Below are 26,641 nucleotides of genomic sequence, written 5' to 3' on the forward strand. Positions count from 1 at the left end.
CAATACTTTCTCCTTGAATGTCCTGTATATCAAGAATCAGGTTTTATTTACCATGTGGTAAACAGGGACATTTTAGAGATCTTTCTAAATACTTGTCTGACCAAAAAATTTTTTTTCTAATGAAAATCAAGTTTCAACAAATCGAACAGGTACAACAGGCACAATCTCAGGAGGAGGCCATTCTGGTTGCATTACTATTCTACAATGTGTGGAAACAAATCTCTCACATCCTTCCCATTCATTCTGGACTTGAAAAGGAATCTCTTTCTATTCAATGTATTCTTTTTGTTAATTCTAAGTATCAGAGAATACCATCACCAGAATAAATTTTCAGTCTCTCCGCGGCTTGAGTAATTGAAAAAGGGGATATGACTGAACATCTTTGCTCATTATGATTCAGCCAAGAGCATCCGTACAAGTGAGGAATAAGAACTATGGGTACCTACCCTCCCAGTGCTTTCTAATGAACCATAGGTCATCAGTACTGGGTCTTTTGGTCACCCCTAGTTCTAGTGTAGATGCCCAATAAAAATATTAAGCATAAATTTTAGGTTGAGTTTGAATCTTAAGAGGCTGTCCATATTTGCAATTTATTTTCTTCAGATACCTTACAACTGATCTTAATAGATTATTTTAAAGAAAATCTCACCAGTGACATAGCTCCAGTATAAAATGTGAAATCATTATGCCTTATAAACACATGATTTATACAGGATTTTATTATATTTCACTTAAATAGTTATTAAGTAAAATGTAGTTCATTGACTGATTATAAACTTTTATAAACTGTTTCATGATATTCTTCATTTCATTTATGCAGAATATGAATAATATATCATAGACAGGAGCTGTTATCTCCTCTGAAGTCATGTTGGAAAACTACAAAAGAAAGTTTATTATTTTAAAAACAAATTCACAATTGTAAAGTTTTTCTTCCTATACTTCATTTCAGTGAGTGAAAATATTGATTTTCACAAACATGAATATTTTAAACTTTTACTATATTAAAAAAACATGCCAAACCTTGTAAAATAATGAGTACTGTATTTGTATTCAAATTTTCATTAGGAATTTTAATAAATATACTTTATGTATTAAGTAGTATACAAAGAAGAAGATAACAAGTGAAGCTACTTTACAATACAGAGGCTGCAGTACAATCAACTTGGAATAAGATTGTACTTCTCTTCCAAAGAACTTGGTGCCCTTTTTCTCCTTAAATGTTTCCTTTAAGAAGTGCATTGTTTGGAATTCATATTGCTCTCTCTTAGCAAGGTTAGGTCCTTTGTTGCCTTGACAGGATATGGGTGTCTTGATTCATGTTTGCACAGAACTAAACCATCACAGTGTATCATGCGACTACTGAAACTATTTTATTGTCTTTCTGTCACATTACAAATTGATTTTAAAATACATTTGCCTTATAAAGGCGAAAACTGCATTGCTTATGCTTAAACATCACATAAACCAAATTTAGTGATCTGTTTATTCTTTATGCTTGTTGGGCCCAGTTGTTAGCGCTTTGGAACGTCCAACTGTCTGCAATAATTTATTGCAGAAAAAACTCTTTCCTATATTTCTAGAGTCTGCAACTCTTTAACCTTATGAATTTAAGAATGAGTCAAGTTTAATCTTATATCCTACTACAATAATATATTTGTATGTATGTACTATTACATTTATATGCATTTGATCTTAGTTGTATTATGTAGTGGTTTGTTCTATGTTTACTTGGTTGTAAATTTAAGTAAAGCACAACAGAGAAATGAATACACATATTGATTTATTGACAAAGGCTACAAACATAGTTCAGTTTGTAGGAAAGAAGGTGATGTATTTATTTTATTGTCTTATGGTAACCTTTATTTTCAAAAGTTAGTGGCATCTTTATTTAGAAGATCAATGGATCAAATACTGTTGAAAATAGGTATTACCACTATTTCAAAACTGGTATGCTTGTCAGCAAGTAATACTTAAAATACAAGAAATACTCATTTCAAGTAATACTTAACAATTTTTGAATAATTATAACACACTTAAGCAGAGCTGAGCTTGTCAAGATTGCTCGACCTGTGACCATGTTAGTGCTGTAATTTTATTTAAAGAGATATAGCACATGAATGAGAATAAGAGAGGATGTGGGGCTATGGTTCTGTTTGATTTGATATTAAATTTATTCTCTGAGTAAGCAGATTAAATTGTTACTTTAATTCAGTATTTTAAAAAATGATCTTTAGATTTTTTTTAAACTATGTTGTACTAATGTTGTGTAATTAAATACTACCTAAGTCTGAGGATATCTCTATTCAAATTATAGGATATTGATTTTTTTGGCTGTGGTTCAAATATCAGAACAGAATGAGTGCGATTTTGTGATTCTCCCCCAATGCTTCAATCATTTATTCTGGCACCCTATAATTCAAGAAAAGAAATTTAATTCCTACTTAGAAATGAAATGAAGAGGAGACATTTCAAAGCAAGCCACATTGTCTATTGATCATAATGGGAGTTGCACAAAATCTTGATAGACTTTTTTAAAAGAAGGTAGTTATTTCGGCAGGGGCCATTGTGCACCGACGATTGAAGTTTAAAAAATTTGTTTTAATTTTAACAAATATAGGGTTGGCTGAGTACCTCTTATTTTGAGTTTGGATAAAGAGAAATATAATGATAATCATTCACGTGTATAGTTTACAAACTGCTTTTACGTAAGGTATTCTCATTTGATCGTCACAGAAACACTATGAGAAGGCAATTATTATTTTTCCCATTGTAGAGTTAATAAAAGGGAAGCAGAGATGGTAAACTCTGTGATGAGGGGGTCAGGTTGGGCTTCCAACACCTAAGATAGTGACTGGTATGTAAGCACTCAAGAACCATCTGATCATGAGATAATTGGAAGAATGCATTAAATGGCTTAGGGAAAAAAATTAGCAAATGACAGGGCCAGGGCTTGACCATGTATCTTATAGTTTCAAGAACAATGTCCTGTCTTTGTTTTGCTTATTCATTAGTTGTTATCCCACCTCTCCTGCTTTTTTCCTGCCTGCTCCTCCCCCAAGAGGTGCTCATGAATTCTCTTAAAAATATGTATACTTTTAAAGTATATTTCTCCTTTTAGTTTTAAATACTCTTAACCATTAAAAAGAGCTGGAAAACAAAGGGTCTTTTTTCCTTTTCCTGTTCTTTCTGGGTTTTGATAATTACTGCTATCACAGCATCCACATTCGCCTAAAGTAATAAGCCAGAAAGACGTGAAAATCTTTGACATCAAGTCACCGAGTGTGAAAATAGAACTCTATTGAGAAGATAATATGATCAGAAAAAATTTCAGGTAATATATTTTACCCACACGGACTGTCGTTTCTTGCCTTTGGCAGGATAAGCCTTCATTTGCTGGGCTGTTTGGACAGTTTTGAGTGAGACGATAAAAGCCTGAAACATCTTCCAGCACCACGACCTTTGTCCATCTTGTTCTGGTAGCAAACCGTTTCCCCTTGGGGGCAGGAAGTATCTGATATTTAAAAAAAAAACAAAACAAAACCTGAAGCTTCTTACCCAGCCCTACTGAGATAAAACAAAAGATTAGATTTCAAACCAGACTGGTGCAAATCTGAGCTCTCACCGTCTTTGCTAACAATTTCATACTTTCCTCATCATTTCAAGGTCCTGGATTGCCAGCCAGCTCCTACCTTTTTTTTTGGCCGCATGATGATGTGTTCTGATTCTGATCTGTAAGTAATAATGTGTTCAGCCAGTTCACTTGCACAAGAGACCTACCTGTTCAGACATGAAATATTATCACCTCTACACTCAGTGTACACAGAAAACATCCATAGCATTTTCCAGGGAGCCAGGCCCCATAAATCCATAGATTTCCAGTTCGTTTCCACAGTAATCCTATATCCAGCTGAAGGAGTTCCATAATTTAGGACTTGTTCTTAAGGTTCTCAGTCACGCAACTCCTGGGACCCTTCACTGGCTGCCTTTTCTAGTTGCAGTTCCCATCTCCTGACGATCTTGTTGCTTCCTCCTTCTGTCCCTCTCCCTCTCTTCCCCTTCCTCCTTCCCAAGCCCCAAACCTAATTTCTCTTGTCCGTGGAAAGTAGTTTAAACACTGCCTATTGCTGCTTTGGCTTTTGCTAATATCCCTTTTAGCCAAGAACCTTATCAAGAATTTTCCCAAACCATCTCACAAAAGAAAATCCGATCTGAACCATTAAGAAAAGGCTTTTTTTTTAACATTCTGATTTAACACGCTCATAGGTTTTATTTCTCTTCATTCAGTTAGATTACATTATAACGTTCCACTTATGGCTTCATGTATGACTAGGGAATGGTGTGGGGAGCGGAATCTAAGCAACACCCACTAAGGAGAATTGAATCATCTTTAGAGAACTTGGAGGGCACGAATGATTTAGGAATGTCTAGAGAAAACAACAACAAACTTATCTTAATTAAAGAGAAAGTAGAGCAAGTTTGGTCCAGAAATAATGCCCCCAGGATCAAAGGGCCAAGCTGATTCTGACTACAGCATATCTGTCACTTTGTCCTCATTCATTCACTCACTCATTCATGTAAATGCCTACTAAGCTCCTGGTGCGGTTCTGTGTGCTGGGGTTATAACAATGAGTAGACAAAAATCCCTGCTTTCCTGGAGCTTACATTCCATGAGGAAACACAGATACTAAATTAGATCAATATAAGTTAAATATATAATGTATTAGCTAGTGATACCCGCCAGAAACACACAGAGAAGGTAGAACACGGTAGGAAGTGTTCCTCCAGTCCAGCCCCTCACAGGCATGCGATGTGAACATAAAAGCACAGCAAAACCAGAAGCGTCAACTTCATACATTCTTTTTGGGAGATACTGAAGGCACTAGGCAACGTAATTAGTACAGAGTAGGTACAAGATTGGGGAAAAGGAAATCTCCCTATTCTAATAAAGCAGTGTTGACCCAGAGTACCTTCCAAAGGCAGCAGCTAGAGACGATTTTGAGCTGGAGGGGTTGTGGAGTCCAAAGGAGTAAGAATCTCACCATCTCAGAGCATATCAGGTTTCTGAGCTGAGGCAGCAGAAGTCACTGCAAGGCTCAGAATCAAAGCCTAGGAAGAGGGAAAATCTAGATGCCAATACTGTAGCCAATGGCACTGTGTTTGTGAGTAAACATGAAATATAGCCTGAAGACTTCCACTGGGCGGGGAGGCGGGGGTTGGGGGGGTGGGGTGGTGGTGCGGGGGAGACACCAGATCCAACACAGCAGGAAGATGCTCTGGTGTACGGGTAAATGTTGAACAACTGGCTTTCTGAGAGTAATTCCCACACACGTTCACTGATATTTGTGTTCAATTCATGAGTAAGATAAAAGTGAAACTTGTTTGTCAGTGATATGAGTGAATTGTTTGCTCAGTCAATTTTGAATACTGGAAAAATAAATCATCAATTTTTTGTACCTATTCACGATACAAGAGCTATAGATATGACATATTAATCTGTATTATTAACATAGATTTCAAGCTACCAAGGTCATGTTACTGAATGTGGAGTTGGCAAGAATGTGCAAGGACATACCATTATATACCATGGCATGTCCATCATAGACATTTTTAAAAAATGTAATTGACATTAAGAGGTTAGATAATAAAAAAAATGTAGTAAAACATTTAGGAAGTGATGAGTTTTAAATATTTATTACTTTTGTTTTAAGAAATTATTTAATTCTAAGTTTACACAATATGGTTTTTAATAATGGCTATGTTTAACAAATAGCTAGTAAAATTCCTACAAATATAAGGTTGGCTCTTATGAGCCTGTATAAACCAGCTAGCACACATCACTGGTAGATGCCAAAACTATATAAATGTAGATTGTTGTTATTAATAATGTGACAATTTTTATTCTCAGGCTCAAGTTGCCCTGAAAGGGCAAGTTTAAAAAAAAATTCAGTCCTTTAATTTTACTCTATTTGCTTTGATTGGATTGGGGCTTTTCTTTGAATCTCTAAGCAACCTATTTCCAAATCTCTCTTACAATGCATAAATGAGCAAATAATAATCTCAACCATTATTTGTTGATTCCTGCTAGCTTCCCTCTCAAGAAGATGACTTTTCACTAATTCCTCCCCAAATTCCAGAAGTTCCTTATTGCATTCAGCTATGTACTATATGTAATCACTACTATCCAATATGCATTAGGTTGAGCCAGATGAAATTGCTGTTATCTGACCATTTCTGACCTACACTTCAGTTCAATGTCTTTGCTCTAGTCAAACTGGTGCCGATGTTCCCCCATCATTTGTGTCTGTATTTATATCATTTTGCCCATTTGAAATAATCTTCCTCCACCCTTCTACTACTTTAAACCTCTCTATCTATAAGACTTAACTTCTGCTTTCGCTTCTTCCACAAAGATATCCACGATCACCCCAGTCTTCTTCTTTTTCTTTTTTTTAAATAAGTTTATTTATTTTAGGATCTGTTGGGTCTTTGTTGCTGCACGCAGACTTTCTCTAGTTGCGGCGAGCGGGGGCTACTCTTCATTGAGGTGCGCAGGCTTCTCATTGTGGTGGCTTGTCTTGTTGCAGAGCACAGGCTCTAGGCATGTGGGCTTCAGTAGTTGAAGCACGCAGGCTCAGTAGTTGTGGCTCGTGGGCTCTAGAGCGCAGGCTCAGTAGTTGTGGCACGCAGGCTTAGTTGCTTCACGGCATGTGGGATCTTCCCGTACCAGGGCTCAAAACTGTGTCCCCTGCATTGGCAGGTGGATTCTTAACCACTGTGCCACCAGGGAAGTCCTCCCCAGTCTTCTGTAAGCAATTTTTTTTTTTTTTTTTTTTTTGGCCGGGCCACAAGGCTTGCAGAGTCTTAGTTCCCTGACGACCAGGGATCAAACCTGGGCCACAGCAGTGAAAGCGCTGAGTCCTAACCACTGGACCAACAGGACCCTGTAAGCAATTTTAAGCATTCTCTTCCCTGTCCTTTTGTGATACTTACATGTGCACCACATAACTGAACACTTAATTATAACCTGTCTCATATCATATTATTTGTATTGTTTCTTATATTAATCTTGTCTGTAGACAGTAAATTCTCTGAGGGGAAAGACTATAAGTTAAACTTCTTCTATAATCGTACAATGCATAATTGTGCTGAAAATCAGTACACACCCTCATGTTTAAACTGACTTGGACTTAAAGTCCTTGGAAGTTAATTAAAACTAGGTTATGCAGGTGCTTAAAACCTGGGCTTTGAAGTCAGGCAGACCTGAATCGATTTTCCCTACTCTGCCGCTTATAACCTGCGTGTCCTTGGGATGGTTACTCAACAACCTGAAGCCCCTTTCCCCCTTCTGTCAATTGGATAGATAAGGACCTCTTTACTTTCAGGTGGTTGATAGGATTATATGGTAAGTCTAAATTATATAGACTCTTCGTGGAAATTTAAAACCAACGGATACAGTTGACCCATGAACAACAGGGGTTTGAACTTCACAGGTCCACTTATACGTGGACTTTTTTCAATAAACACAGTAGGCCCTCCATATCTGTAGTTTTGGCATCCACGGATCCAACCAACCGTGGATCCCAAACTTAATACATGATCTAAGGTTGGTTTAACCCTTGGATATGGAACCCCGGATACAGAGGGCTTACATGGGACTTGAGCAACCTTGGATTTTGGTATCGTGATAGGTCATGGAACCAACACCCCCTCCCTACCCCCCTGACCCCTGTCCCATTCTGAGGAATGACTGTATATTTTTCTCAGTGATTTGATTAATTCATCTAAAGGAAAGACTATCATTGTGTATGTCTGGCTTAACAATGCAAAGTGTTGTTATAGTTAGTTTTAAGATAAGTTTTATTCATTGAAGTAACTTCCCAATCTCCCAATTAACACCTAAAAATTGCACATATATATATGCAATTTATATATATATATATATATTATTTTGAGGCTGGGGGTAACAGATATTTTTAAAAGTTGAAATATACTGGATTGCAATCTACCTGACTATCCAAGAGGATATTGTTCTTATTATCTAAGAATAAATTTCTTATCATTTTATTATTCTTTTTTTTTAAATTTAGTTTATTTATTTATTTTTGGCTGTGTTGGGTCTTCATTGCTGCACGTGGGCTTTCTCTAGTTGTGGTGAGCGGGGGCTACTCTTCGTTGCAGTGTGCAGGCTTCTCACTGCAGTGGCTTCTCTTGTTGTGGAGCACGAGCTCTAGGCGCGCGGGCTTCAGTAGTTGTGGCTCACGGGCTCAGTAGTTGCGGATCGCAGGCTCTAGAGCACAGGCTCAGTAGTTGTGGCGCACGGGCTGAGTTGCTCCGCGGCATGTGGGATCTTCCTGGACCAGGGCTCGAACCCGTGTCCCCTGCATTAGCAAGCAGATTCTTAACCACTGCACCACCAGGGAAGCCCCATTTTATTATTCTTGAACCTAGAGTTTTTATAGAGTGATAAGTGACAGAATTTATTAAGAACTTACTGTGTGTCAAGGACTTTGCTAAGGTTATTAGCTTATTTTATCCATTCAACAACGAGGTATTTTCTATTATCCCTACTTCACAGATGAAAAAATATATAAGCTATCTTTTGAGATAGCGAGAAAAGCAACTAAATGAAGGCAATGTAAAAATACTGAGGAGAGATTTAATAAACTTTCTGTCACAGAGAGTGACTTTACAACAGTAACTAAATTTTAATTCAATATTCTAAACTCCAAAATGTATTTCTAAAGGCCTATTAAGGGTTATTATCAATACTAGCAAAATGAATCTAATATGAACAAGGCATAATTTCCAAAACAGTATATGTGAATGGAAAAAAAAAATAAAGCTGAAATGCACTTGGTAACTGGCCATTGCTTTCGGGAACAATGGTATACAGTCATTCACTCATTTCCCTATTTATCGAATGTATAATGTGTCCAAGGCATACTTAAATATACTGGTTACCTCTTATATGTCCTTGGAAAGAAATTTAAATTATTGTATGAATTTTGATTGCACTGATTACAAAATTTTGAAACACAATGGAACCCAAACTAGGGTCAATGCTCATTTCCTAAATGAACATTTTATGTGCAAACAAACAGCTGCTGGAATTCAACAGAATTTAAAACAAGCAGTTTGTAAATTTTACATACAGCTGTTTTTGGTGATTTTTGTCAACAGAATCTTCCTGCTTTGCATCACAACATTCTTTCATTATGGTGTCCCATCAAAGAATAACTTGCTGGCTTTAATCACATTTACAGAGATTTATGACTTAATACTTATTCGGTGGTAGAGCTTCTCAACACAAAATGTCAGTGAGCCTGTTATAAATTGCTTCTGGCGTTCCTACTCTATCTTTTATTTGGCTGCGAATATTTCCACCTGAAAGTGATAAATTCCTGCTATAACCACTTTATGTGCTTCAGTAATTACACTGTACAGAAAAAGGGGGTTTCTACTGAGATCTCTCCTTAAAAACAGCAAGCAATAAAAGGCAGTGGAATGAGCTGAACTCTGAAGTCTGTTGAACCAAAAACAATGACGTGTGAAATATCTGTGTCAGACTGAATTTGATAAATGATCAGGAAATACAGAAGACATCAAAACCTTTAAAACCATTGCTGAAGGGACATAATAATATATCTATGTCCTTAGACTACATACTTCTGATTCTGTAACAGAAATTTGGCAGGTGCCCACAAGAATGGGGTTAACATCCTTTCAAAACCATTTCAAAATATCTAGATGCTTCTAGTGACTTAGGTAATTTTTCAGTAAATGCCAAGGTCTGCATGACATTGAGACTGTGTCTATATGTGCAATCCAGAGAGACTGTAACCACTAACTTGATCAATACATGTACGTACAACTGTACTGCCCAAGTAGGGGTCCACATTCGTCATGTGGCGTCTGTGGGTGGTCGGTACTGATTAGTTTTGGCCATACTGTTTTGTTTGCTTCATATAAGCTGTCTATAGTACATAGGGCAAAATTACTGTTTTTAATTGTTGAGGTTTCCTTGCTCTTAAAGGAAGAACAAAATGAATAACAGATCTCCAAGTTAACTGAACAAAACTATAAGGATTTTCGTTAACGGGCCCTAACACCATGCCAAGGATGGTGTTAGGAATTCAGTAGATAACTTCATTTGCGATGATACTAAGAGAGATTATGGTCATTAAGCAAAATTCAAGCTTCCTGTCAGAGTTATTGCACCATATTTGCAAAGGAATTGCTACGGCAAGTATCTCTGTTCCATAGTCGCGGAATTGAGTGGCTCCCTCTAGCTCAGAAGATGTACTCTTTCGTAAGAGAATTTTAAAGCAAGCATAACTGGCTTAGTGCAACTCAACAATGCTAAAACCAGTTCTAAAGATGGGAAAATGTGTTGTGCGCTGTGACTTAAGCTTCAATATATGTATTAAAGTTCAGGACAGTCCATTGTGAAGGGATTTGCATTGCTTGTGCTGCATTCCTGGTTTAGAACAGTTTCATAGTTTGTAATTCCTTTCTCACAGCAACCCTGTGAGAGATGATACACATTAATCTGACATTTACAAAAGATGAAACTAAGTTCCAAGATAGGTTAAACAATGGGCCCATGGGCTCAATTCTAGGAAATGGCAGGGGTCGGTTTATAACCCAGTTCTGCTTGACTCCAGAGCTCTATGGCACTTAATCATTATGCCACATTGGATTCCAGAAAAAATGGCACAGAGCTTATGACTTTAACTTAGGTTAATGGCATTTTCACGTAGGAAGTCTAGCTCAGTCAAATGCAGAGAGCAGACACCACACTCCTAGATGCTGTGGAGGTTTGTTCCACTCCATCAATTACCACATTCAATTGTTCTTTATCAATTGTTTTCAAACTGCATTTTCTGGGGGTAACTCTAGGTTTCATAGAGGTTCTTGCAAACAAAATTTATATCTGTCAGAGAGTGCACTCAAAAGAATTGAGGTGGTCGATTTCACTGCATGACAGCATAATTCAAAGCCAGAGAAGAGTTAGTGTACGTGCTGAATCTGTGAGATAGCTTCACATTCCACGGGCTGAGAGTCTGGGTGTTACGCTTGTCCCATTTTACTTGTTATATATGTTTATCCAAGTGAGTATGAGTAAGATTTACTACTTGTAAAATACTTCACAACACAACAGAAGAAAAAAATTAGCATTTAGACTGTTTTCAACGAACTGTTATATTGAGCCTGAAGATTGCGAAAGAGATCCAGGCTGGAGATGCCTTTGGAGTACAGTAGAATTACAGATGGTAATCAAAGTGATGTGGGGCAGGGCATGGAAAGAGAATGGGTAAATGGGCTAAAGCAAGCGAATTTGTATGCCTCAGAATCCCCCCTGGGACTGGAGAGTTACACTGGGGTAGGATGAATAATTTTGGAAGGGTTGAAGGTTCTAAGGTTCTGGGGAATACTGCTTAACTGGAAGGAGAGGAGGATAGACTAGGAGTGAAATGGAGCAACAAACCTAAACTTGATGGACTCAGGGGGTCCTTGCAGGGAAACGGAAAGGGAAATAAGATACCATTTATCCCTTTTTAAAGTGGAGAGGGGATACTGTTAATGCCCTAAGCTAAGGCTTTACCAAGGACCCTATAGCTGGACTGCATTTGCCTGGGGAAGTTTTTTCTGGGAACAGAATTTCAGGATTTCACACACTGTTGGTGTACCTCATCCTGGGTAGGTCACCCATCTTCCACCTGCACACATAATGGACATGGGAGAAAGAATTGGCTCTTGAAATTCAGGATCCAGGCCTGAGAGGAAGAGTTGGTTCAAAAACACATATCCCGGGCTTCCCTTGTGGCACAGTGGTTGAGAGTCCGCCAGCCGATGCAGGGGACACGGGTTCGTGCCCCGGTCCGGGAAGGTCCCACATGCCGCGGAGTGGCTGGGCCCGTGAGCCATGGCCGCTGAGCCTGCCCGTCCGGAGCCTGTGCTCCGCAACGGGAGAGGCCACAACAGTGAGAGGCCCGCGTACCACACACACACAAATAAATAAATAAAAGCAGAACCCCCCCCCCCCCCACATATCCCATCTCCACTAAAAGCTAAGCATCAGTCACCTGAGCTGTAGCACTGCAGGGCTGGGAGGAAGCAAATGGAAGGGGAAGTGGCAGATGGAAGAGTAAGCTTGCTTATTCTCTTGACGTGTACTATGGCCACCATGAAACAGCTGCCAAGAATTTTGTGAGTTTGGGGAGAGGTAATGGAGCAGTGGTAGAAGGAAGAGGAAACTCGTAGGAGAAAGAAGTCATTGCACCTGCATCATAATTCATTTAATAGCACTGTAGGAACAGGCCAGTAACAATTGTTTGGTCCTCAAAGCATTTGACCAAAATCTGAAATTTTCATTTACTCTGATCACAGTTAAATTATGCCCTAATAAAAAAAAGCATCTGATAAAAATATTCAGTGTCATGCTGTGGTAAGTAAAGCATTCACAGTACTGATCATCTTCACATTAGTTTTGAGTACTTATGATGTAGGTGCTTTTACATGTACTGTAATCCCAGAAATCTACAGAATAAATACTATTATCCCCGTTTTGCAGATAAGGAAACAAATGCTCAGAGAACTTAAGGCTTGACTTAAATCACACAATTATTCAGTGGAGGAAGTGGGATTAGAAGTAGGACTTCCCTGCTCCTGAGGTCTCCAACTAACTCCATTATACACCACAGCATCTCTCCAAGTTCATTTAACATTTTAAGTTCTCTAGAGTTTGATTTCTCTGCAAAGGGTAAGCAATGGCTTAAAAAAATCAAGGATTAACTTCTTGGCTACCTGTGAGGTTAAATATATATATTTATATATATTTGGTTAATTTCATATGTTATCATAGGTCAGGTAGAACACCCTATAAGACCTTATTTAGTTTTACTCGTTCTGCGTCTACTAACCACGTGTTTATTTGGAAATGTTTTAGATGGCTGCCGTGTAGCTTAAAGACTGAGCGGGACTTGGGTGGACACCGGGTTATCAGCTAGAAGGCTATGGGAACACTCCAGGTGAAAATGATACAACTGGGCCTGTTGTGAAGACAGAAGTGGGAAGATTTGAGAGTAAGGGGAAAAAAATGCAAGGGTTTGGCAGCGGACTGGATGGGGAGGGTGAAGGGGTGCGTAGTAGGTTTATCTGTATATATGGCCATCAATGAAAAGCCGGGGGTGGGGGTGGGGAGAGAAAAGAAAGTTACCTTCTTAGGAATTAAAAGAGTGTCAGTGTTACAAGCAAAGCGTTTCCAAGCTCAGCAGTAGTCGAAACAGCACAGACCATGCTCAACTAAAAAGTTTCTCGGTTTGTGACTTTCCATTGATTAAATTCGGCTAAGGGTCCCTAGAATCCTCACTATGGGAAAGCAAGGACTTGCTAACTTTCTTGCCTTTACGCCTCAGGGCAGCCTGTGGCCCCGCCCCCTTTCCCAACGACAGCAGGAGTCCTGCCAAGGCCGCGCCCCGCCCCTCGCCGAGGCCCCGCCCCCCGTCCCGCGCGCCGGGACTTGGCGCGTTTTGGCCATGCCCCGCCCACCCCGCGCTCCTGGTGCCCTAGGCGTCCCGCCGGCACAGAAGTGGGAACAGCTGGGGCAGGGGGTCGGCTGTCAGGTCGCAGGCTTGCGCTGTCTGGGTGGTTGCCCGAGTTCGCCCAGCCTCCCGCTCTCCCAGGAGGCTTCTCCGCGAGGGCGGGGCGATGCAGGGGAACAGGCAGCCGAGGGTCCGCTCCGGGAACGAGCCTCATCCTGCGCCCGCCATGGAGCCGGCTGGTCGCGGCGCCTGGGCCCACAGCCGCGCCGCGCTCTACCGGCTGGAGAAGCTGCTGCGCTGCTCGCGTTGGTAAAGACCGACCCTCGAGGGGGCTGCCGGGAGGGCCTCGGCGGGGGGCAGGCGTCTTTTCAAACCTCCGGTTTCCTCCGTTCATTCACGTCTCCCCACCTCCCCCCAGCAGTTGGGCCGCCGAGCAGAGTTAGTACCAGGGATCTGGTGTTATTTATCCCCACTCCGGGCCCCCATTCAACCCTTTCTGGGCGGCTTTCTAGCCTTTCTTGCACCAAACCCAACTAAGATGGTAGTTTTCAAACTTTAGCGGGCCTGAGAGTCTAGAGGCGTGGCTAAAGATGCGGATCCCTGTTCCCGCCTCCAGAGTTTGAATCTGTAGTGCTGAGGCATCTGCACTGTTTACCGGGCCCGTGATTCTTGTGACCAGGGTAATACCAGAACCTTAGGCCGAGGGCTGTTAGGTTTGAAGAGGCCCACTAAATTAGAAGCAGCTGTCACCGTTTGCTGAGCTGGCCCCGTTGACCTTTTCTCCGTCGCAGCCTTGTTTGGGGAGGGAGGAGAGTTTTGGGGACTTTTTTGAGGGGTAGACTGAAGATGGCCGGGTGATGGACATCGCCAATTTCTCTTTCAATATCACATTTCCTTGGTTTGATCAAAGACTGTATGGCTTGGGGTTCCAGCTCTTAAGAGATGCTGTTTATTATTTTTGCTTATTTTCCTTCCTGCTGTTATACCATGGGAATCCTTTAAGTTCAAAGTTTTCATTCCATCTGAAGACATCACTTTCTTGACTGGTACTCCTTGCTTCTTCTTTTCCTGTGGCTCCTCCTAGTATAGAAATAAAGAAGGTTTATAAAACCCAAGAAGGGCTTATCTCACTTTTCATTTCTTCCAAAAGCGTTTATTGAGCACCTGCTGTGTGCACAGCTCAGTATTTCTGCATCCGTATCACTCTGGCAGGTTTTCTCTCTGCTTGTAGCTGTTCTACCCTATTTCTTTTTTGGGACTTTGTTTTGATTTTTTTTTCCCCCTCTGATGTCCAACTTGCAGAACTTTGTTGTACGTAAAGCATAAGTAACATAGCAACTCTTTCTTTAAAAATGGAAAGGACGTAACTGTCAGAGTTTCGCACTTATATTTTGTTTTACAAAATCTTTAAACCTTGTGACAAAATGACATCATTACCCTCCTTAGAAAAGTGGTACTTTTGTACATGAAGACATTCTGATGTTGTGTGTGTTTTCCCATAGCACAAGGGTCATCCATCAGAGACTAAAAAATTTAAAACTGGCTCTGCTGGTTGCTATAAGCAATTGTAGTCACACCTTCATAAGTCAACGAAAGTTAGACATTCAGATGGCACATTTCTGTACGGAAGGCACTAGGGCGGCAGCGTGATGCCTCACTTGGACCGTAGAGTCAGACTGCTGGGGTCAGGTTCCAGCTTTGATACTGCTGAATGGCCCTAGTCATTCAACATCTCTGTGCCTCAGTTTCCTTATCTGAGTGACGATGGTGCTCAGCTCATCCTCCTGTGAGGATTCATTAATAATAAAAAAATATATTATTGAACACCTACCAAGTGCCAGACTACTCTAGGCATTGGAGATTCATTAGTAAGCAAAGCAGACAGAAACCCCAACCCTTATGAAGCTAACATTCTATGGGAGGGAAGAAACTAAATGAAATTATACATGTAAAGTGGTGAATGTGGTGATTGTTATAGAATAAGTGATTAACAGCAGGTGTTTTATGAAAATACAAAAATACAGTCTGCTTGCTGAATGGTTTGGGGGAGACAAAAGAGGAATAAAAGAGGAATAATCTATAGGTTGTCCTGAAATCTAATAAAGCCAGTTTCACTTTTATCCCCTACCAGTATTTTTCCAGTTTCTAACTGAAGTGAGCAGACAGTAGGAGCCAAAAGACTGAAAGTAGACATCAGTAACTAGGTCCAGACTTTTAATACAACCCGTCGTGGATGGTTAATGATACTGAACTCCAGTGATTTGTTTATTCATGAAAAAACATTTTTTTTTTTTTGGTCCGCAGCTCGCCATGCGCCTTGTGGGATCTTAGTCCCCCAACCAGGGATTGAATCCGGGCCCTTGGCAGTGAATGCGAGGAGTCCTAACTATTGGCCTGCCAGGGAATCCCCTCCAGTGATTTAAAAAAAAAAAAATTAATATACGAACCACTGATGGATTAACTAAATCTCAGCTGTTTCTTTTGGTGCATATTTTAACATAGGGCTCTGCAAACTTTCTCTGTTAAGGGTCATATAGTATATATTTTAGGCTTTGCTGTCACAAACAGTGTCTGTTCTTTTTTTTTTTTACAACCCTTAAAAACATAAAAAAATAATTCTTACCTCAAGGGCTTTACAAAAACAGGCTACTGGCTTGATTTGGTGCATAGACAGTAGTTTGCAAAACTGTTTTAACAGGTAAAACATCTTAAGGTTAAAAATCCTTTTTGGTGTAAAATTTAATGTCACATGGGGTTTAGTGTTTAGAAATGATTAGTGTTCCTCTCCCTGTCACTGCACGTTTGGCACTGTCTGTAGTGAGTAAAGCATAGGAAAAAACCAACGCATTCTTCCCTCCTGTGCTTTGCCTAGTAGCTGCCTGACATCATTACTCCAAAGGAGCAACTCAGGATGGCCTGCTTCTTGCTTTTGCTACCCATCATTCAAAACAGTGTCATATTATTTGAAATTGTGTGTCGGTGTGTCTGTCCTTTTTACAGAGCTTCAAAGTTTTACCCAGTGGGCTAGTGATTACCCCAATTACCCTCACATTCAGCTTGCAGCTGTCATCCATCTCGTGCTCCCAGCTGTCACCTGTCCTGTGTAGCATATTGGATCTGTTTTGCGGCAAGCATTACTTGTGAGTGAGGGTGGATTGGCTACATTACAGAGCATCTTTTCTTCACCTTTAACATAAGTATGACTCCAAGGTGAAGCTGATGAAATTGTTCAAGAGGCCAGATGTGACATATGTGTTAGGTCCAAGCCTCTCAACCAGATAGAAGCTATTTAAAGATTTGGGAAAATGAGACAGGAAGCATGAGAATAATGGGTTCCTAAAGGAAGCAGGAAATGGGAGCTGTAGTGAAAAAGCCCCGGTGTCTTATGACACTGTTTTGGGAATTTAAATAACTAGATACCTCTTGATCTGTTTTTTGGTGGGGGCTGGGGTTTAGCATCTACCACAATTTTAATTCGGAGTTCTGGTGACTTTTATTTATTTTTTATTATTATTTTCATTTTATTTATTTATTTATTTATTTTTGGCTGCATTGGGTCCTCGCTGCGTGTGGGCTTTCTCTAGTTGTGGTGAGCGGGGGCTACTCTTCCTTGTGGCGCACGGGCTTCTCATTGCAGTGGCCTCTTTTGTTGCAGAGCATGGGCTCTAGGCGCGCAGGCTCAGCAGTTGTGGCGCACCGGCTTAGTTGCTCCGTGGCATGTGGAATCTTCTGGACCAGGGATCAGACCCGTGTCCCCTGCATTGGCAGGCGGATTCTTAACCACTGCACCACTAGGGAAGTCCTCTAGTGACTTTTAAAATTGTAGTTGATTTACAATGTTGTGTTAGCTTCTGGTGTACAGCAAAGTGATTCAGTTATACATATATGTACATTTTCTTATGTTGTTTTCCATTATGGTTTATTACAGGATATTGAATATTCTCTGTGCTATACTATAGGACCTTGTTGTTCTAGTGATTTTTTTCTTTTTTTTTTTTCTTTTCTTTCTTTTTTTTTTTTTTTTTGTGGTACACGGGCCTCTCCTGTTGCGGAGCACAGGCTCCGGACGCACAGGCTCAGCGGCCATGGCTCACGGGCCCAGCCGCTCCGCGGCATGTGGGATCTTCCCGGACCGGGGCACGAACCCGTGTCCCCTGCATTGGCAGGCGGACTCTCAACCACTGCACCACCAGGGAAGCCCTCTAGTGATTTTTTAATCAACTTTTAGTAAAAAGTCAAAAAACAGTCTTGTGATTTTTAAGATAGGTGATTTTAATTTTCTAAATTATCTCTTGTCGTTTTAGTAAAGGTGATTGAGATTGTTTTCTTTTCTATTTTGAGGCTGCATAGCTTAGTGGTTAAGAGAATGGATTTTGGACCCTGGCATCAAATCCTGGCTCAGTGATTTTGGACAAATTATTTCATCTTTGTATGCTTCCTTTTCTTGACCTGCCGATGAGTTAGTAGTAGTTTCTACTTTTTAAGTTTGTTAGGGGAATTAAATGAGTTAATTTGTAAGGTACTCAGAGCAGTGTGTGTTATGTTCTAAGTGCTATATGAATGCTTGTAAAATAAAGGGTAGATTCCCTGACTCCAGCATTAGCCTTTGCCTTTCTTCATTAGTTTGGAATGTTGAGAGGCATTCTTATAGGCCATTCATCCTTTGACGGAACGATTACTCCCTTCATTGTTAGGAAACAATCCCTGAGGCACTGTAAGTTGGGTAAGTGGTGATGCAGTGAGGCTTTCTACCCTTAAGGCGCTATCCTTAGTTATAAGGGATGAAGTGTACACACAGTTCAGGGTAAATTAGGATGAAGGCCAAGGGGATGCAGAGAAGAGTACTTGGGTGGGATCAGTGGAGAAAAGATTCCTGGACTTTTGAATTGGGGCTTGGAGAGATTTTTATAGGTGAGCCGGGTAGAGGATTATAGCAAATAAAAATATGCTAAAAAGTATGTAGAATAGAGGGGGAGTGAGTCAGGTGGGCAGTGTTAAAGACAAGGTCAGATCCTAGGGATTAGAAGCTTAACATTGTTTCACATAGTTACTACCTGAGGAGAGCAATTTGTGTAACTTTCCTGGGACGCCGGTGTCCTCATATGTAAAATGAGGAAAATGGATGAATTGATCTTTCAGGCTCTGTCCAATTCACAGACTCTGGAATTATTAGTGTCTTTTGGATGCAGAACATTGTTTAAAACTTTTTAGGGCTTCCCTGGTGGCGCAGTGGTTGAGAGTCTGCCTGCCGATGCAGGGGACACGGGTTCGTGCCCCGGTACGGGAAGATCTCACAGGCCGCGGAGCGGCTGGGCCCGTGAGCCATGGCCGCTGAGCCTGCGCATCCGGAGCCTGTGCTCCGCAACGGAAGGGGCCACGGCAGTGAGAGGCCCACGTACCGCAAAAAAAACCCCAAAACTTTTTAGTGAAGTTTGACATACACATAGAAAAGGGCACAAATCATTAGTGTTCACGTATCATATGTCCCTCCAAATTATGGGATTTATTTACTTTTGTGGTATTTTTATTCTTTGATTGACACCTGTCTCCTTCAGTTATACTGCACATTTCATAAAGACAGGTTCACATTTGCAGTCACAGTGCTGGACACATAGTTTCTTAGTGTTTGTTAAATTAAGACATGAAAATTTAGGTTAAGTTAGGGTCACATTGCAGGTGGAAATACCAGAGGACCTGGTTAATTCATTTGAATTGCCAAGAATCCTCCACAGGTTCCTGGTAGTAAACAGTGACTAAATTTTCAGGGGAGATGTAGAAGGTGCAGGTCTTTCCCCCTGGGATTTAGAGCTAGAACCACGACATGCACAGTCCTGTTACAGGCTACACATGCCTGGTGTTATATAGGGCTTGGGACTGCCAGGGAGACTTACCAGACAGACACACTGAGCACCCTTTAGTACTGTCCTCCATAGCAGAGGAGATGGAATTACAAGTGAAGTTACTGTTATGCAGGTCTGGGGGCCCAGAGGACAGTTTTCAGGGTGGAGGGCAAATTTGAAAGTTATCTACCTATATGTGGCAATTGAAGGCATACTTCTGGAAGTGGGCTGGGAAGAGGGTATAAAGGTGAATGCCTATGTCTGAGCCTGGAAACTCAATATTTGAACATCGGGTGGAGGAAGTGATGCTTTAAGGACAGGAATATCAGCAATTACTTAGATACTGTTTTGCTTTGGAGGAAAGGGAATATAGAAGACAAAATAACCTAAACTGTTTGAGCTGGGTATACATGATATTCTCTGTGGCTTATCTGTCTCCTAATAGTAGATTCTATTATAGTCATTAATAGATAGAATTCTATTACCTCTTTGATTTTGGGAATATTTGACTCATTGATTTATTCAGTATTTATTGACACTGAACAATTAGACATGAGTTACTGTTTTTCTCATATGATTTACTTTAATATGGCATACAGAATAACTATACAAAATAAGATGCTTTCATGTCATTATCCATATCCCTGACTTGTTAACAATTTTATTTATTCTCCTCAAGAAAAATAAAGCCAATTGTTTAATTGGCTTGGGGAGCCTCTGCATTTTGGTGTTAAATGTGTTGGTCCACACCTAAAAATAGCATGGGAATTTTCTAAAACGCAAGAGCGTTGTAGTAGCTATCTTGCCTAAAATTAAATAGCAGTTGATATCTCATGGAAGCTTAGGGAGTCATTCAGTTAAGAAATAGGTCTCCCTCTGTATTGTAATCGCAACTGAATTTACTTTCCTTTTCTTCTTTGCAAAGAAAATTTTCTCTCAATAGGACCTTTAAAAAGAAAAAAAAAGTTTGTTTTCCCTATTTAGTTCTTCCCTAAGTTATAATCCTCTGACTGTACCGGTCTTTCCAAATGAACTACATGTAAAGTAACAGAAGTATGACTGCAGATGGAAAAAAATAAAGTAGCTGAATTTTCAAGGTACAGAAGTCCTGTTACCATGTAAATGTCTTTTGTTATTCTTCTGGATTTTTTTTCCTTCTAATATATATGTATATCAAACAAAAAATAGGGTAAGGATAAAATAGAATTGTTAATATAAATGCATTTTGTATGTAGTCTTCCACTTAGTTCGTTCACTAAGGATTTATTGAAATCCTGCTGTTCGCATAGCACCATGCTAGGTAGGTAATGGTGTGTTGGGGAGCTCTGAAGAAGTGAAAGTCAGGATCTCTTGTCTGTAGGACTACAATCTATTTGGAGACTTAAAAAAAAAAGAAGAAGAAGGAAAGAAAGAATCAGGCAGATAAAATACAAAATACTTAGTTTTCAACATTGATTTCCAGAGCCCCAGCTTGATGCCATCTCTGGAACTTTAGAGCATTTTGTACTTAAGTCGTATGTTAACTTGGCTTATAAAACTACCCAGCTAGATTGTAAGCCCCTTAGGAAAGACTGTAATGCAGTCAATTTTGTGTCCTTTATATGTGTCTGCTGCAGGGTACAGATTCTGCACGAGTGATGGCATGGAAACTAAATTCCAAGAAATTGTGCTTCTTTGTTTAGTGTCATTTTTATTGTATCATCCTGGATGGTATTTGGAAAATGTGTTCGGCTTGAATAGTTTTGTGGGAGGAGGAAGTATATTCTAGGCTGGGGACAGTCTGAGCAGCACTAGACTTGGAATTGGTCATAAGGTGTTTGATAAATGTTACAGACACTGACTGGCCTGATAAGAGCAGTTTTTGTTGAGGAGCAGTGAGAACAAAGGTTGCCTGGCTTTGGAGTAACCAGACTGTGAAGAACTTTTTAAGTTTTTAAAAATTGAAAGTAATACATGTATATGCCAAAGAATTAAAATAACATGATATACGGTTGTTAAATATTTGTTAAATGAATGACAGGTATGTCTGAATCTTCTTCAAGAACCCACTCTGATCAGTTTCTTGTGTATCCTTTAAGAGGTTCTCTATGTTTGTACCTCAGATGAGAGGGTACCGGTCATCAGGTACGTATCATGATTTATTTAACCATTTCCTTGGTAGAAATTTAGATCATTTCCAGTCTTGTGCTGTAATAAACACAAGACTTATGCTGGAGTGAATATCCTTGTCCATGTGCCTTTACATTAAAAATTTTTTTATTAGAATTATACGTGAACACAGTTGACAAAGTCAATAGGACAAATATTATAATGAAAACATTATTTTGCCTCATCCCTTATCACCCTTGAGTTCTATACTCCAGATACAACCTCTTTCATCTCTTTTTATTCTTTAATTTCCAGATTACGAAATGTGTTTCTATTGCTAGTTCTAGATTTTTTTTTCCATTTTAGACATTTTTTGTTAACTTCCTACTCTGAAAGGTGAGTTTTTTTTTTTATTACCAATGATCAACTTTCTACTATGGAAGATGACTGGATATAGAATTCAAAGTACAAAATAATTTTCATTCATTACTGTGAAGGCCAAATGTTTTTTCCTTGTCACCCGTGAGATGTCTTACGCTATTCTGAATCCTTAAAAAAAAAAATATATATATATATATTTATACACACACACACATGTATTTGACATTTTATTATTTCTTAGTTCCTGGAAGCTTTTGGTATTTTGTTTAGATAGATATCTTTAGTGTTTTGAAATTTCAATTTTTCAAGCATCTGAGATTATCTGAAGAATAAATTCCTTGTAGTAGGATAGTTGAGTTAAAGTTTGGTACATTTAAAATTTTGATAGATACTGTCTGGTTGTAATAAGAATTCTTTTATTCCAGAGTGTCTTCTCAGCTAAGCTCTAGACATTTTCAGAAAGTCTCGCTTTGACAAAGATTTGTGCCACCCTCTGTGCAGTGTACCTATCCTTTGAGCGCTTCCATTAAAATTCTTTTGAACTTGGCACTACCGTCTCCCAGCTTTGGCTATAACACTCCTCTCTCTGCTCCTTCTCCCAGCACGTGTGTGCACATACTTTTCATTCACTCTCCCAGTGTCTTTTCTCATCTATTAACAGCAATAAAAAGTATTTTCTAGGTCACTAATTAGAATAATTAGTACAGTTGATCAATTATTTGTAGTACTAGATTCATTGCTACTTGCACTGTAGCATCTTGTTGCTAGGGTGAAGGGTAAGAACTATAGATCAAGGGGTACAGAGTCATCTTAGGATGGAAATTTAAGTTTAGAAATAGAATCAAGGCACTGAGTCAGGTATTGGCAGAGAAAGCCAGAAGGCTGTGGACTGCATCCTGGGGGTAAACCTACATGGAGAGATGGGAAAAGAAGCAGCTAAGAACGAGCTGAAATCAGCACATAAATGTGCTATAAGGAAATTAAAACTCAGTGGAAGGGAAGGTTTTAGGAAAGAAGGTGAGGTCGATGTTATTTCACAGAGGGTCAGGGAGAAAGAGGACCAAAAGATGCTTTGGTGAGCAGTTGGAGCAGAGTGTGGGAATTAAAGCTAGGAAGGAAAGGAGATGGAGTTAGCTGGTACAGAGCACCTACAGAGGACTTACCAGAACTTACATCAGCAAGAAAGGGAGGAGTTGGGGCAGACGGTACAGTGGGGGGCACGGTATAACGCTGGGGTCCCCAAGCCCCGGTCCGTGGCCTGTTAGGAGCCAGGCCGCACAGCAGGAGCAAGTCTTCATCTGCCTCGCTCCCCATCACCTGCGTTACCACCTGAACCATCCCTGGCATTACTGCCTGATTCTGTCCTGCCGTGCCCACCCCGCCCCCCGTCCATGGAAAAATTGTCTTCCATGAAACCAGTCCCTGATGCCAAAATGGTTGGGGACTGCTGGTCTAAAGGGTTTTTTGTTTGTTTTAGTTTGCAGGAGAGATTACCTTTGCATGTTTGGATACAGATGAAAGATGAAAGGTGACTGTAGTGATGAGAATAGACTGTTAGAAAGCAGAGAAGTTAAGGGATCTAAGGACAATAGAGCAGCACATTTTACGAAGGAAGAATGACTGAAGGAGTTCTTTTCCTCTGAGCCTGGAGGGAGGGGTAAGATTATGGGTGGAGAGGTAGGAATGAGTCTGGTGGTGAAAAGCTCACACTGCTTGCCTTCAGTAAGGTTAATGGGATTTAGAGCCTGGGGATTGTTTTGTATAGCCGTCTATTCATTTGTTTACCCACAGAATGTCTACTGCATCACTTTGGTAGAGATACAAAGGTGAGGAAACTACCAAATGAGTTTATAGAGACAAGTTTGTATATCTTCCTGTCTTTTTGTAATGGTTATTCAGAGCCTGAGAGCAGGCACGGGAGTGGACTGGGGAGCCTGTCTATCATTGTATCAATAGATTGGCATCCTTGAGTGTCTAAGAGGTTAGTAGAATTAGGGTGGTGGTGAAGATGGCCCAGAACAAGTTAGCTCTGTGGCCTGGGCTGGTAGGGAATCCAAGGAGCTAATACTGAATGGAAGTCTTTCCATGTGGAAAACAACCTGAATATGGAGGTTTGGTCAGGGTGATGGGATAAAAGAGAAGCGGGATATTATGATAGGAGGGAGTGAGATCACACCACTTTTGGGATCTTAGAGGCAGAGCTCGTAATGAAGTAGAATTCAGCACACTTGATTCGAGATCAGGGGTTAGGTTTGGTAGGTCAAGTAATGAACAAAAATTACAGGACCAGCATACGCATTGTAGTAAGGGTCATCTGAACTGCCAGAATCACAGAAGTGGCTGGCACATCACAAGTCATATTTTTATCACCGTGTTCTATGTAGTGTGATAGAAAAATCAGATATTCTGGGTTTTTAAAAAGTGATGGGTTTTATAATGTCAGTGAGCCCCATTTTCGATATCTTGAGTATAACATTGTGGGTGTGCTCTGTTTTTAGCACTCTTTCTGAAAGCTCAATTTCACTTTAATGTTCATATCTATTAAAATGTGCAGTGTGATACTTTTGATCTTTCAAGAAGTGTGGAAAACTGTTTTTATTGATATATGGTATGTGTACAGAGGTAATTGGATAATATTGGTGTAAATACCTACAGGTCCTAGGGTTAGTATAATAAACCAAGCACAAAAGATGTTCGTTCTTTAAAAGCTTTACTTCTCCTGTTTGCTCATGCCTCATTACGCCCTCTGAATATAATGACTTGATATGTGTTTATTAGTTAAGTAGCATTACCTTCTTAGGATTATCAAACTTAGCAGGTGTTTTTTGATGGAAACGTTGGGAATACTTAATTGTCTGCAGACAGCCAGCCTAATGATTCCCATTTGCAGTTGCTTTAAAGAAAACAAACAACTTCCTGTAAAGTGAAAGAATGGCTGCATTTTTGATAAGACATCTGTAGAAAATTGGTGGGTACTTGACAACAACCGGAAACCAAATTTTTTTTTTTTTAATGGGAAACGATAAATTCTTATGGTCAAAGTGACCAGATGTCCTATTTTTCTGTGGCAGTCCTGCTGTTCTATCTAGTTATCCCCTTCGCTCTCAGAAGTGTTCTCATTTGGACAATACACTACATAGTCATTCTACTTGTGGGTCTGATTTTGAGATTTATGGTCTACACTTTGAATCATTAGTTGAAAGAAGCAGCCAGTGGTTGGTTTTGCCTGTAAGAGGTTCAGAGACACTGAACAAAGTTGCTTCTTTCTATGATTTCACAGTATATGCATTATAAAAAGTGTTATAATTTGTACTGAGTTTGGTAGTTGCTATTTGAATTCAGCAGGTGTGTGATGAGACAATATTTAATCAGGGAGTAGCAACCTTTCAAATGAATACACCCTTAATATCTTCTGTTTTGAGAAAGAAATATGGTCATGTTGGGCCTTGGACTTGTGAAATGTTGAGTAAAAAATGTTTATCTAACAACGACCTAAGTCTTGATTATTTTTCTTTCTTCAAACAGCACTAATATTCTGAGGGACCCTGTGTGTTTAGGAGGATGTGAGCACATCTTCTGTAGGTAAGTAATTATGGTTTATGATAGCTATACACACATACACACACATTTAGTGTAACTATGTTTTTTACTAGGTAATAGTCATGCAATCATGTTGATACTAGTATTACCTTATGTTGTGTAACTCTCATAGATTGCAGTGACTTACTGTACATTATCTCATTTTGGTCCTTTCAACTGTCTTAATTTACAAATCAGAAACTAAAAGCTCAAAGAGGATGACTTGTTGACAGTTACAAAGCTTAGTAAGTGACTTTGCTAAGTTTTGGGGAAAAATTAATATCTGTTGTATAATTCAAATATGTCTCTCTTATTTTTCCAGTTAGTTTTGAATCCAGACTTTGCAAATTGTGAAACTTTAGTTCTTATCGTTACTGGATTAGTTTCCTAGGGCTGCCATAACAAAGTACCAAAAACTGGGTGGCTTAGAGCAACAGAAATTATTGTCTCACAGTTCTGGAGGCTAGAAGTGTGACAGCGAGGTGTCAGGTAGGTTGGTTCCTTCTGAGGGCGATGAGGGAAAATCTGTGCCATGCCTCTCTCCTACCTTCTGGCGGAGAATCTTTGGATTCTGACATTTTCCTTGGCTTATATAGATACATCACTCTCATCTTAGCCTTCATGTCCACATGGCAGTCTCCCTTGTGTGCGTGTTTGTCTTTGTGTCCAAATTTCCTCTTTTTATAAAATACCCATTATATTGGATTAGGGTACTCACCCTGATGGTCTCATCTTAACTTGATCATTTACAAAGACCCTATTTCCAAATAAGATCACATTCACAGGTCTTCGGGTTTAAGACTTCAGCATCTTTTGCTGGGACACAATTTAAGCCATAACAGTTATTATAAAATTATACCCATTAAAGCCCTGGCTGAGAGGTTAGTATATTAGGTTTTCATTTCATCTTATTTCTTACTCAGTAGGAATCAATTAAAGGAGTGAATGTCATAGTTTAATTGTCTGAGACAGGGTTAATATATCCTCCTTTGAATCAATCTTTTAATTATTTCAAGTTATGACTGTGATTATCCGGCATGCACAGACTGCAATATGAAGTTCAAGCACATGTGGAAGTAATTTACTGTATGACTTCAGTGGGCTGGGGGTGTGTGGAGGGCACCTATGCTTGGGGTCCCAATTTTGTTTCTAGAAACATAGGTCTGTTACATAGGGCATATCCAGCAGGAGGATGGGGTAGGAAAT

The 26,641-nt window shown here is 39.8% G+C and overlaps 1 protein-coding gene across 2 annotated transcripts in view; it reads left to right on the forward strand.

Annotated features, from left to right (window-relative positions):
* The first annotated feature begins 13,572 nt into the window (after positions 1–13,572).
* BARD1 (BRCA1 associated RING domain 1) overlaps positions 13,573–26,641 on the forward strand; it is a 76,931-nt gene continuing 63,862 nt past the window's right edge. Inside the window, exons 1-2 of one of the 2 annotated variants that reach the window (XM_019938976.2) lie at positions 13,573–13,856; positions 25,382–25,438. In XM_019938976.2, coding sequence (XP_019794535.1) covers positions 13,714–13,856; positions 25,382–25,438 — 200 coding nt within the window. In that variant the 5' untranslated portion in view covers positions 13,573–13,713. Of the gene's footprint in view, positions 13,857–25,381; positions 25,439–25,809; positions 25,925–26,641 lie in introns of those variants that run through there. The other variant, XM_019938977.3, reaches the window with a different exon arrangement.

The sequence above is a fragment of the Tursiops truncatus genome, chromosome 7 (genome assembly GCF_011762595.2).
Source record: "Tursiops truncatus isolate mTurTru1 chromosome 7, mTurTru1.mat.Y, whole genome shotgun sequence".
NCBI classification, from domain to species: domain Eukaryota; kingdom Metazoa; phylum Chordata; class Mammalia; order Artiodactyla; family Delphinidae; genus Tursiops; species Tursiops truncatus.